The 13,133-nt window shown below is 30.3% G+C and overlaps 2 protein-coding genes across 3 annotated transcripts in view; one reads left to right on the forward strand and one right to left on the reverse strand.

The window, feature by feature from the left end:
* Nucleotides 1-13,133, reverse strand: part of LOC142324919 (RNA helicase aquarius) — a 250,064-nt gene that overhangs the window by 137,976 nt on the left and 98,955 nt on the right. The window lies entirely within an intron of this gene.
* The window catches only part of LOC142324918 (putative G-protein coupled receptor Mth-like 10), a 56,743-nt gene that overhangs the window by 6,996 nt on the left and 36,614 nt on the right, over nucleotides 1-13,133 (forward strand). For both annotated transcript variants that reach the window (XM_075366059.1, XM_075366058.1), the window contains exon 2: nucleotides 6,781-7,054. In XM_075366059.1, the coding sequence (XP_075222174.1) occupies nucleotides 6,781-7,054 (274 nt within the window). The remainder of the gene's footprint in view (nucleotides 1-6,780; nucleotides 7,055-13,133) is intronic.

Here is a 13,133-nt window from a genome sequence, read left to right on the forward strand (position 1 = left end):
TTTTGTATGAAATATTTTCTTGTAATTTTTTAATAAGGATTTCCTTCTTAGTTATTTTTAAAAGAATTATTTGCATAGCATGTGAAAAATAGGATTAAAAAAATTACATATTAACATAAACTAATAATAAACAGTAAACAGCGTCATATATTTTTTAAATTGTAAATAATTAACTCATTTAAATCTTAAATGAATTGAGTGTTATATTTGTTAAAAAAAACCCTAGTTGGTTAAGAGCCGAAAAGTTACATTAACATCACACGATAAAAGTAGGTTAAACACATCATAAATAATGATAAAAAATCCAAAAAACATGTGTTAAAAGATTATTCGACAGGAATTGCTTTGACAGATAGGACATTTTTAGTTAATATAACAACGAGAGATTGGATTACAACAAAAACTATATAAAATATTACCCACTAGATTTCAACGCTTAAATTTAACAGAAAAATATGAATAAAAAGATAAATAATAAATAAATAAAAGAGAATAGAATAAATACTAATAAACCTGAAGTATCAAGTATAAATTTAAATCTGAATCGCAACTTTTAAAAACCTTATTATATGTACCAGTAAAAAATAAATAAATCTATTTTGTAAGGTATAATTCCCACTTTAGCATCTTCACAAATAGGGAAATAGTAATCTTTCGTACATTAAAAATTATGTAGATAATAAATTTAACAAAACTCCTTGCAGTTTTTCGGTAATCTTTGTTTATCTAACAGTACATAAAAACTGGTGAACAGTAGACAAATTTTTTTCAGGTTATGGAATAGTTCAGAGACCGTTTCAGGCACAAAAATGACAAATGGTTTCATTTTTTTAACATAAAAAACTGAAAAAAAAATTTTATAGATGTTTAAGAAAACTAAAGTTTTTTTTAAGTCATAATCTCGTACATAATAATGTTCTACTGACAGTAAAACAATAAGTCAATACAATTGAAAAAATGGGAAAAAGAAACAACAAAACAATGCATATAGATATTGCTGAACTAAAAATTAACTTTTTCGATTAATAATAATAATAATAATAATAATAAGACAGCTAATAAAAACAAATTAAAACAAAAAAATTGTTATTTCATGTTTAATTCATATCAGGGGATGAAATTTTCAAAGAATCGTTGTTCTTACGCCTTTATGCATTCGTGCCAGCGTTTAACCGCTGAATTACTCAATTTTTTAAAATAAAGTTTGGCATTCAATCCGTTCAGGAAAAGTTTCATCAATATAATCTCTAATTAGAAGAGCATACAGAGGAAGTATGTTATCTTGCTACTAAATATAGGATAACTGATGTCATTCAATAGTTCGAGGATAACATTATTCTCATGTTAAACTTTCCTCGAAAAAATAAGGTCTAACTCCTATATTTTGTGTTTCCACACCGAACATTAACTCCAGGCACAATACGTTCGTTGTTCCTTCTCAATAACCACAAAAAGATTTTCGTTATACCAATTACACAATTATAGTAGGACGCTCCATTTGAATCGTGCTTCATCAGATCGTATCAACCATCTGTTTTAACACGAATAATAAATCCTGCACAAAACTCCACCCTTCTATAAAAATCACCTTCACGAATTTCATCAAGTAATCACGGCATATAATACTTAGAACTATAATTCTAATTTATTCAGAATTTTTAGTAAAATTGTTCCAGATATTTCCAGCCAAACAGAAGTATTTTTAGTCTATGTTTTTTTTAAAGATGGACAAACAAAGATTTGTCTTTGTTATTAAAAATGGTAAAATTAATTTAAATATAATAAAATAAATGAATGGAAAGTTTAGTAAGAATTTTCCGAACGAACATTCTTATTATTATTACTGTTCTCTCAATTATTAATTATTTCTAACAAAGTTACCTTCTACTAAACTCAGATTACTACATATTTGTATAGTATATTTGACTACTATTGTTTGATTTAATGTAAATTGCTATTTATAGATTTCATATAAGTACAGTAGTATATCAGAGTATAAATATATATATATACATTAACATGTTATTATAATCTAATTGGCTGAATAATGTCACTAATGACATTATTGTATATTAAGGTTACGTAAGTCTTTAAGGGATATTATTTTCCCTTAATTATGTTCCCTTATGTCACGTGACCATTATTTGGTGGACGATCAAATCAGTACTCCCACATTAAGCTAATCATAATTTATAGTTTTATATGTTACAGTTTGCTTTTCAGTAACTGCTACAATTAAAAAGAAAATACATTTTTCAAATTTTTAATTAATCTTTTTTTAAATCTGCAGATGGCGCAAATGAGTTTTTTGTGGTTGTAGTGAATCTCTATTGGGGTCCTACATAGCTAAGTTAATATAATTTATTTACCTCGTCTTTTGACGGTTATATGTCTTTTTTGTCAATTATTAAAAAGATATCTTTTGCGCCATTTTGGGGTCTTACACTTGATTAACACAACTGATATTTATATATTTTATGCAATTCAGTAAATCTTACATAGTGCGTTTGAACCAACTGATGGCTTTTGCCGTTATTGCGTAATGATTATTAAAAAATTATAATTCTGGCGGCCATTTTGAGGTGAACTCGACCGACCGTCAAGCTGAATATTAATATAAAACGATGGCCGCGGTCGGCCATCGAATTATTTTTGTAATCCTCTAAGATGCTTCATCAGAATCCGAAATTAAAATCAAAATCCGAGACAAAAAGTATTCACATCGTAACACATATTGAATTCAATAACGAACTGCTTTTAGTTCGGTATTTAAAAATTAGTTATTTATTTAAAATATTTAACCCGCCGGTTTAGTCTAGCGGTTAAGCTCGTCATCTAAAAAAAAACAACTTTTTTTCTTTTTCCTGTTTAGCCTCCGGTAACTACCGTTCAGATAATACTTCAGAGGATGAATGAGGATGATATGTATGAGTGTAAATGAAGTGTAGTCTTGTACATTCTCAGTTCGACCATTCCTGAGATGTTTGGTTAATTGAAACCAAAGAACACCGGTATCCACGATCTAGTATTCAAATCCGTGTAAAAATAACTGGCTTTACTAGGACTTGAACGCTGGAACTCTCGACTTCCAAATCAGCTGATTTGGGAAGACGCGTTCACCACTAGACCACTAGTCTAGGTGGGTTCCCCACATCGCAAAAACAACTGATTTTTGAAGCCGAGAATTCCAAAGTTAAAGTCCTTGTAACGGCAGTTGCTTTTATATGAATTTGAATGCTAAACTGTGGATACCGGTGTTCTTTGGTGGTTGGGTTTCAATTAACCACATGTCTCAGGAATGGTCAACCATTTCTTTCTTTTTCTGTTTAGCCTCCGGAACCACCGTAAGGTATTACTTCAGAGGATGAATGAGGGTGATATGTGTGAATGTAAATAAAGTGTCAAGTCGATCGTTCCTGAGATGTGTGATTAATCGAACTCCAACCACCAAAGAACACCGGTATCTACGATCTAGTATTCAAATCCGTGTAAAAGTAAATGAGAGGAGCGTGGTCGACTCAGGTCGACCACTCCCCTCCCTCTCGGATAGTCTGTTAAAGACTACATATTTACCGGAAAATTTACACAAATATTGGACCTACGTCAGGTCTGGTTAGCTGGTAGCAGCAATTGGATTTGCCTTTACACACAGGCGCACGCGCGTGCACACACACACACACACACACACACACACACACAGACCTGGCAGAAGCTGGAAAACTGTTTGGAGAAACATACAAATTTTAAATATTTATTTAAATTAGTTGGGTTATTTAAGATTAATATTGTACGATGATTACATTTGCTTAATTTGAAAAATTTTTAATTAAAAAAAATAATTAAATGATAATAAAATGTAATAAATTAAGGAATAATGTTATTTATTATCAGTTTAATTTTGTGGTTTCCAATCGATTATGAGTACCACTGACGATGACTGTGAATGAAAACAATTTATTTAATAACCGTTTAAACACAAAAAATATCATATCCTTATCTTAGATAAAAATTGAAAAACTATACATAGTGTTAAGGAAGTTTCAATGCGTTTCTTATAGTGTTTTTAATTATTATTTTTTAAATAAATACTTTGATGCAGTAATTTATGGATAATAATTTTTTTTTTGTTTTTTAAATTATCATAAATTGCCATGATGATTATCAATGAATAAATATTGATAAAAAAACATCCAGTGAAACTACATCCGATGTAGTTTAACTTCGGTAATTAATGAGAACCAGATTATTGACTGTGACAACGGGGTTAATACGTTACACACACCTTCCAATTTCCAGTGTGCTATTAATTCTTATAGACGTTCCAGGTACTGTAAAGCCATTACTTATTATCGAAATGACGTTTAAGGTCGTTCTCCGAAATCTACTGATATAATTATTACGGGTCGATATTGAACCGTTATTATAATTAAAAACTAGTTTTATCGAATAAATTTACACCGGTCAGACTGTAAAAATTACCTAAATCTATTAACAAATCAGAAACCGATTGTGATTTTTATTAATCAAAAGCTAAATAAAACTTTCACCGTGAAAACCTGTACTACGTCCTTCTCTACAATAATACTGTACCTTTTTAAACCGGTAATACTATTGAAAGTGAAATTAGCAGAAACAAAATTATGCTATATAATCAGATAAAAAATATGTGATTTTTTAGCGATAATAAAGATATTAAATAATACAAAATACTTTATCCACACTAAGTGTAAGAAAAAAAATTAATATTCGAATAGAACTTATACAATCAGGATCAATAATTAAAAATAATAAAGCTTATTATAAAATTGTTACATCGTATTCAATAATTATGTTTTTACTTATAGTAATAAAAATTGGAAGTGGAAAATTTGGTATCCGATCGGTCCCGGTAATATGAAGCGGCATATATAGTATTCTTAAACAAATATAACGTTGACGTCTACCATCATACTATAATAATACGCATCGCTTTAAAAATACCTTTTTCATTTTCATAATAATTGTAATTATTATTATTATTATTCCAATTTTAACAGCGTCAGTGGAGACAAAAAATTAATAAAAATTTCTTCGCTCAAGAAGCGTTTAAAAAATTAAAATATCTAAAACTAGAAGCCATATTTCAAAAGAAAGGGCTAATTGCAAATAAAAGCGGTCGGCAACAATGAATCATATCGCGCATGCGCACTAATTTCAGCCCCTTCATTAGCTAGCTATCGGCCATTTAATCAGTTTCAGGAAACCGGCAGTGTTTTAAAGGGAAAGTCACCAGGCAGACCGTTCGTACCTAAACAGAATGTGGAAGGAATACGATCATCTTGTACGCTTAACCCAAAAAAGTCATTAGCAAGGCGCAGTATAGAGTTCGTAATATCAAATCTATACAGTGTATAAAGTGGTACGTAAGAGGCTTAGACTACGTGCGTATAATTTAAAACTTTTACATGAAGTCAAACCAAATGACAAAGTGAAAAGATTGGAGTTTGCAGTTTTAACGCTTAACAAAATTGATGAAAACGAGGAATACCTAAAAAAAATGTCAAATTTTCAGATGATGCGACATTCCACATTAGCGGGTCAGTAAATCGACACAATTGCAGGAATTGGAGATCAGACCCGCTGCATGAAATTATCGAACATCAGGGTGTTTCTCTAAAAGTCAATGTTTAGTGCGGACTGATGAATGACAGTATTGTGAGCCCGTTCAATTTTGTAGAAAGCACAATTAATGGGGATATCTTTTGTGATATGCTCGAATTTTACGTCTTTCCACAGACTGACAATATTGAAGAAGAAAAGGATTAATTTTCTATTAGCTAGACGGCGGTGCGCCGCATTACAGCAACCATGTCGGTGCTACATTAAACATTCGGTTTCAAAACAGGTGGATTGGAAGAGAAGGATCGATGGCAATGGCTACCAAGGAGCCCAGACATGGCCCCATTGGATTTATTTTTGCGGGGGTATATGAAAGACATTCGTTAATTCGGAGAAAATCCGTGACATCAACCACCTACGGGAGAAGATTGTTGCTGCAGTAGCATCCATTACACTTGACATGCTGGCAAGTACGTGGAAGAGCTGGATTACTGTCTGGACATGTGCAGGCCAACGAATAGTGCACATATCGAAATGTATTAAATGCAAAAAAAAACTTCAGAATTTAGCCTTTAAGAATATACACTCACGCAAGTAATAATTTAAATATATTGCTATCTAAATAATACATTAAACCTTAATAATACTTTAAGAGTTTTTTTATAAACATTCTGTATTACACATGTATAGGATTCCATAAGGCTGTAATTGAATTGACATGAAACACAAAAAAAGTACAGTTACTTTAAAGAACAATAAATATAAAAAGTAGACAAAACTAAGAAAAGGTAAGTAGTGAATTCGAATACAATGTTGAATAAATCAGCATTCCAAACCCATCAAAACGGTGCTATTCAAGCCTACAAGTGAAACCCTATTTGTTAATCACGAGTTCTGGCAGTGTAATGAGCATGAATACGTTCAAAGAAAATTTAGTGTAAATATATCTGATGTCTAATAAACCTAAGACGAGTTACATATGACCGTCACAGACCGGGACAGCTAGTGTAAAACAAAAATTAATTATATGCACTCCCTGAAACACAGCAATATAGGTAAATTTGTAAACATCGTATAATTAAAAAGAGAAGTTTATATAAAAGGAAAAAAACAGTATTTTGTACTTTTGTAATTTTTTAAAACTTCACTGGCAAATAGTAATAATAATTTATTAATTTTCAGGACTTTTGGTATTTATGACAGAACACGCAAGCTGTTCCGAAAATAATACAGATGAAGAATGGTCGACGAGTGTGTTCAGAAAAAGATGCTGTTCTTTAGAAGAATTTGAATGCGATAAAAAAGAATCTCCTGAGATGATGGAATGCAGCAACGCTGCGCCGGTACTATTACAACCGTTTCATTTCGAAGATGATAAATTTATCATCGTCAATGACACCGACAAGGGATCATCGCCGGTACTGCTACAACTATATGAAAATCGTACCTATCAAAAGTAAGTATTAATTCTTCGGATACTCCCAAATATATATTTATTAATGTCATTCGAAAGGAAGCGATTTATTTATTTCTGTTTTTTTTTTAACTAAATAAATAAATATACAAAGAAATAGTGCGTTTTCGAATTATATTCTGTAATGAACTCGCGATGAAAAAGTTTGGAAAAAGAACTTAAAATCTATCACATAAGTGTGCCAAAGGGCGGATTTCCGGTTTATGGTAACCTTGAAAACGTGCCCCGAAAACCCCAGTTTTTTTTACCTCTACCTCGGTTCCTATGAACCGATGCGCTCGAAAATTATAGGGCACTATTCCTAATAGATTTACATCACCCCAACAAGTTTAATCGAAACTGAATGAGATTTTGGTCCGTTAGAGCAGACGAAAAAATCATATATACATACGTATATAAATATTGCAGAATCATTTTCAAATTCTTTGGAAATCCGCTAAAGATATAATAAGCGCCTAAATCTCCCCAAAAAATAACATCTGAAAAAAATATTACCGAAGAAATAATGACGTCAAAGTGAGGAAGAGATTTCAATCCGAGGCAAACCTGTAAACCAACATTTCTTTCTGCATAAAATGTCACCATATGAATCCGACTGGCATATTATATAACACTGGCATGTTCATAGTATACGATACTGTTTAAAGAATAAAATGACAAATTTTACTGAAATATAATCGCAAACTTAATAAACTATGTATTTCAATAAAAAAATAACTGACTAAATGATTTATTAAATAAATAGTATGAACTAAAAAAGCAGAATAAACATGTTGATTAGTGTCGTAATATTTTAGCCTGACGAAAAAATCTACAGTGATCATAATTTATTACAATATCAGTTTTAAGTAAACCTATATCAATTTCTATTTCTTACTGAAATTTCTGTTTCAAACAGGCTGCTAGAAAACTAGAGAAGAATCTTCCTTATTTACTATTTTTTAACAACTAATTTTACACTCGGTAAAAACACTATTAAAATTATGCAAATTAAATGTCTAATAAGAAGCCTTAGTTCATCTCTATCGTCATATGTAGCATTTTTTTATGGCCAAACAGTTTCCAGCTAGTTTTAAAATAGTATCTACTTCAATAAAAATTGATTGCTTTTAATATTTAAAAATATACCTATGTTTTTTTTTCATAAACAGGGAAAATGGATACATAAAATCAAAATTAATTAAAACGTATTTTTTTATTTTATTTACATTCATATAACGTACTATATTGCGTACCTTTTTACTTCCTTGTGCGAAGTAAAGAAAGTATTGTGATGGCAAAAAATTTCAAATTTCAACGTATATATCCATTTTGACTAGTCTCGGCGTGATGTCTGTACGTACGTATGTACCTCGTATAACTCAAATCGATTAGTCGTAGGATGTTGAAATTTTGGATTTAGGACTGTTATATAACATCTAGTTGTGCACCTTTTCTTTTGATTGCAATCAACTAAACCAAAAGTGTTCAAAAAAAGCCCTAAATAAAAAAAAAATTGGAATTTTTTACTTTTTCTCAACTGCAATAATAAGCCTTCATTGAGATCTTTTTAACGATATGTAAGTGGTACTTAGTTTCATTGGTTCCAGAGTTATATCCAAATAAACTTTTAATTAATGAAATATTTCGATCTGTCAAGGGGAAGGTACGTCGGTTCGAATCCGACTTCATCTCCTTTTTTTTTAAATTTAAATATATTGATTTATTAATAATTATTAAACTCTCATTGTAAAATTTTTTACAATAAATAATAAATTCAATAATATCAATATCAGAAGTTATTAATGAAACAAAATTTTATGTACTTTTCATTTAAAAAAAAATGTGTATATGTACTTTAATAGGCATACAGGGAAGTCATGTGGTGTCCACATCAGATTATTAAGTTTCATACAAAGGTTATATATGACTGTACAATTTGTTATTTTAAGACGTATATACTGATGTAATTGTGTCTGGGTCACTTCTTTGTGTTATCTGAAAGCAAGTCCGAAGGTAGATCTGTATACGAACCATTTGTCATAAACTACCTTCCCCAAATGTTCTTCGTAACGGTTATATTATACGACAACTGCACACACATTCGTTGTGACCGTATGCGCAGCGGGCGGTTCAACCTTGCTCTATGATTCAAACACAATTTTAAAAAAACTCTTGCGCAGAACTGCGCAAGACCGACTTTTTCGTTATTTTATTTTGTTTCCTTTTGAAAAATTACTTATTGTAATCAGAAATTTAAAAAACCTTTAGACCCTACACACGAGCATCAAGTTTCAACTCACTCATCATGGTGATTAACTGCATAAGCGTGTATGAAAATATACAGTAACATAACCCTTAGATAAAAAACACATAATCATCATGACCCTCAAAGTAGGTAATGCTCTCTGAATACGCCGAACAATATTGCTAACAATAGATACCGCAAATAAAGAAGCATCAAAGTTCTAATTTTCAGCATCATAACGAACCACGCTTCTAAAATACCGGGCTCGTATTTTTTCGATCTTAAATTGAGCGTAACTAAAGAACGACTCCACCAATCTTCAGATACACTACTACAACATATCCAAATTTCAATGGAATTAAGTAATTTTTGAGATTTTCGAGCCACAAAATTTTATACGTAGGTTTATAACACGTTTGGAGTATGTAAAACAAATTGTTGGGGATGTAGGATGTAGAGGGTATACTGAAATGAAACGACTAGCACTAGATAGGGAATCTTGGAGAGCTGCATCAAACCAGTCAAATGACTGAAGACAAAAAAAAAAAAAAAAAAAAAAAAGGTTTATAATAAATTTATAAGGAAACCACATTTTAAATAAATGGTATTTTCGTACTTATCATGGCTCAAGAGGTAAAGGAAATCAATTTTCACCCCCAATCCCACCGTGCGACCGAAAGTAATACCGTATTTTTCTTCGAAAGTCGGGAAAAACTACACACAAACTAAAAAATGCACTGGTAGACACTGTTATTCTTCTGAGAACCGCTGGTAATGCTTACAATATACAAAGCGCCATTTATCTTGGCAGGTGACTTTGTCGTATTAATGTGTCAAAGAAAAAAAATCGTGTAAAAATTAATTCAAATTATTAGATTCATCAAATTTTTCTACTTAAATTTATAAAATATAACACTAGCGTGCCGTATTCCGGTTTCGTTTTATGGCATGAAAATAAAAAAAAACATGAGTTTTAAAATTAAAAAAAAAAATAAATTTAAGCACTGTAAAAAAATTTGATGTGAACATAAGTCATAAATTACATGACTTTCTTGTACGCCTATTAAATTACATACACATCTTAATAATTAATAACTTTTAATAATTTTCTTTTTTTTTATTGTTATTATTAAATTATTATTTATTGTAATTTTTTTACAATCAGAGTTAATAATTATTAATAAATCGATACATATAAATTAAAAAAAAAGTTGAAAAAAAGGAGATGAAGTCAGATTTGAACCGATGTGCCTTCCCTTTATAAGATCCAAATATTTCATTAATTAATATTTTATTTGGCTATAACTCTAGATCAATGAAAATAAGTACCACTTATGATATATCGTTGAAAAGCTCTCAGTGAGGGCTTATTACTGCAGTTAAGAAAAAGATCAAAATTCAAATACTTTGGATTTTGGGCTTTTTTGGATACTTTTTGTTCAGTCAATTGCAATCAAAAGGGGAGGTGCAGAACTAGACGTTACAACAGTCCTAAATCCAAAATTTCAACATCCTACGGCTAATCGTTTAGGAATTATGCGATATACGCACATACATACATACAGACCTCACGCCGAAACTAGTCAAAATGGATATTTCCGTTGAAATCTAAAAACCTAAATTTTCGCGATCATAATACTTCCTTTACTTCGTACAAGGAAGTGAAAAATCGATAAAAATTTAACATTTTATTTATCTAATCCTTATATATCATTCTGTCGATGATCGACTCGATTAATCGATTTTTAAAATGCCCATGATGTTTTATTATTATTATTATTTTATTGCAAAAGAATCAGAGTTTTAGAATCTCACGGCCGTTTTGCTTTAAATCTGATATTCAGATTTATTTAATCCACTGAAATCGTCACAACAGAAAGAATGCTTCTATAACAATTTGAATCGAAAATAAAATGAGGGACGTAAATTTGAGTCTATTTTATAAACTAAAAACCGTGCATGGGACGGCAATTCCGTCGTTCACTTATAATTTCAAATGAACATATATCTTGCTGCAAGTAGTAAAATAAGAATTATTTTTCTTTCTTCACTACCAGGCTTATCAAATACAGTAAATATCGTTTTAACATTGACCTCGAAGGGACCGACGATTTTAGGTCATTATAACCGACAAAAACCGATGTTAGGGTAGCTTAGTGGTACTACTTAAATATGCCATCTACACGGATATTGTAATACAGTAATAATAATAATTATTAAAAATAATTTATTTCCGCAAAAATAGTATAAAAAAAACTACTCAATAATAAATATCTATCGTGAATGTTTTTCACGGTCATAATTAAATCACTATTGATTGAATTACACAGAAAACGTAAAATAAAATGTTATACCCGCACGATAAGATACGCTCACAGCAAAAGATAAATGACAACTGAATGCGACTGCTTCAGTTTACGATAATCTGGTACACGAAGAAGTTAAAAAAAGAAATACATTACATATGTAAGAAAAAGGGAAACGTCAAAATATTTCTTCTGTAGCTACAACGTACTCGTAGATATATATTATGTTACTAATCAGTCATTATAAACGATAAAATGCTGCATTGCAGTAAGAAAAATAAGTCATAATAACAGATATGTCACTACAACTGATATCATTATAAACAATGTACATACTGTATTTGTGCATTAACAGCATAACCAAGAGATATAAACCAACTATCACTATAAACGATGCTTACTGTATTTAATAATCTACGAAGATACTTTAACCATAAAATTTAAGTAAAAAAAATATCAAAACAAGCAAACATGGACATGGAACTTATTCGTAAATGATATTTACGAATTAGGTTAAATCTATAACTGACATAAACTTATTGAAATACGTTACGATTAAAAATAAAAAAAAATGAATAAGAACTGTCCGTCCTTATTAAAAAAATTAATAAGGACTGTCCGTCCTTATTAATTTTTTTAGAACAGAATGTCCTTCTGTTCTAAAAACAATTTATTGTTGCTGAAATATATTTAGGCCTTTGAATAAAAATTATTGTTGATAAACGCTATTTTTTCCCTGGGTAATTCACAAGCCTTTTAATTATGAATAGTATACCGCTTACATGAAGTATTTATTTTATTTGTGTATGACGTCACGACAAATTTGTAAACAAGCTAATAATAACAAAAAATTGCAAATACGTTATGCATTGTAACCAAACAATACTTCAACTGAGAACTGCTGTTATTATACACGCGCACTTTTTAATTCATAAAATAAGTCTAAATGTAGAAAAACGAACAGCAACCATTATTTTATTTCGATTTAAAATTGTTATAATCGAATCCGTGTAGCACTGATACAAGATTTATCGTAAAACGCCATTCATAACCTGAAATGTCCTTCTTTTGAAGAAAATAAATAAATAAAATGGGCATTTTAAAAATCGTTTAATGAAACTGTATTTGGTAGAGATGTGAGAGTTAGATGAACGATATGTTAGTATATTTTTCAAAATTTTATCGCCGACGGTTATTTTTTTATAGCTATATAAATTTTAGTTTTCCGAAAATATCGTGTAAAACCGTATTTTTCTCTATTTTCACGATAGTAAAAAGAAAACGAAAAATTACATTCAAGTATTATTTTTATAAATTTCATGCAAAACATATTGACGATTCTAAGATGCTAAAAACATTTTGTACGATTTTTATTACACGACTGCCCAAAAAGGAGTGTAATATATTTAGGGTATATGTATGTGTGTCTGTTTATTCCACCGTAGCTGTTCAACGGCTGAACCGATTTAGATGTATGACCCCGCATTAGAATCCTTACATTACCGGGGGAGTGTCAAAGACTATACAA

The sequence above is a fragment of the Lycorma delicatula genome, chromosome 5 (genome assembly GCF_047948215.1).
Source record: "Lycorma delicatula isolate Av1 chromosome 5, ASM4794821v1, whole genome shotgun sequence".
Taxonomy (NCBI): Eukaryota; Metazoa; Arthropoda; class Insecta; order Hemiptera; family Fulgoridae; genus Lycorma; species Lycorma delicatula.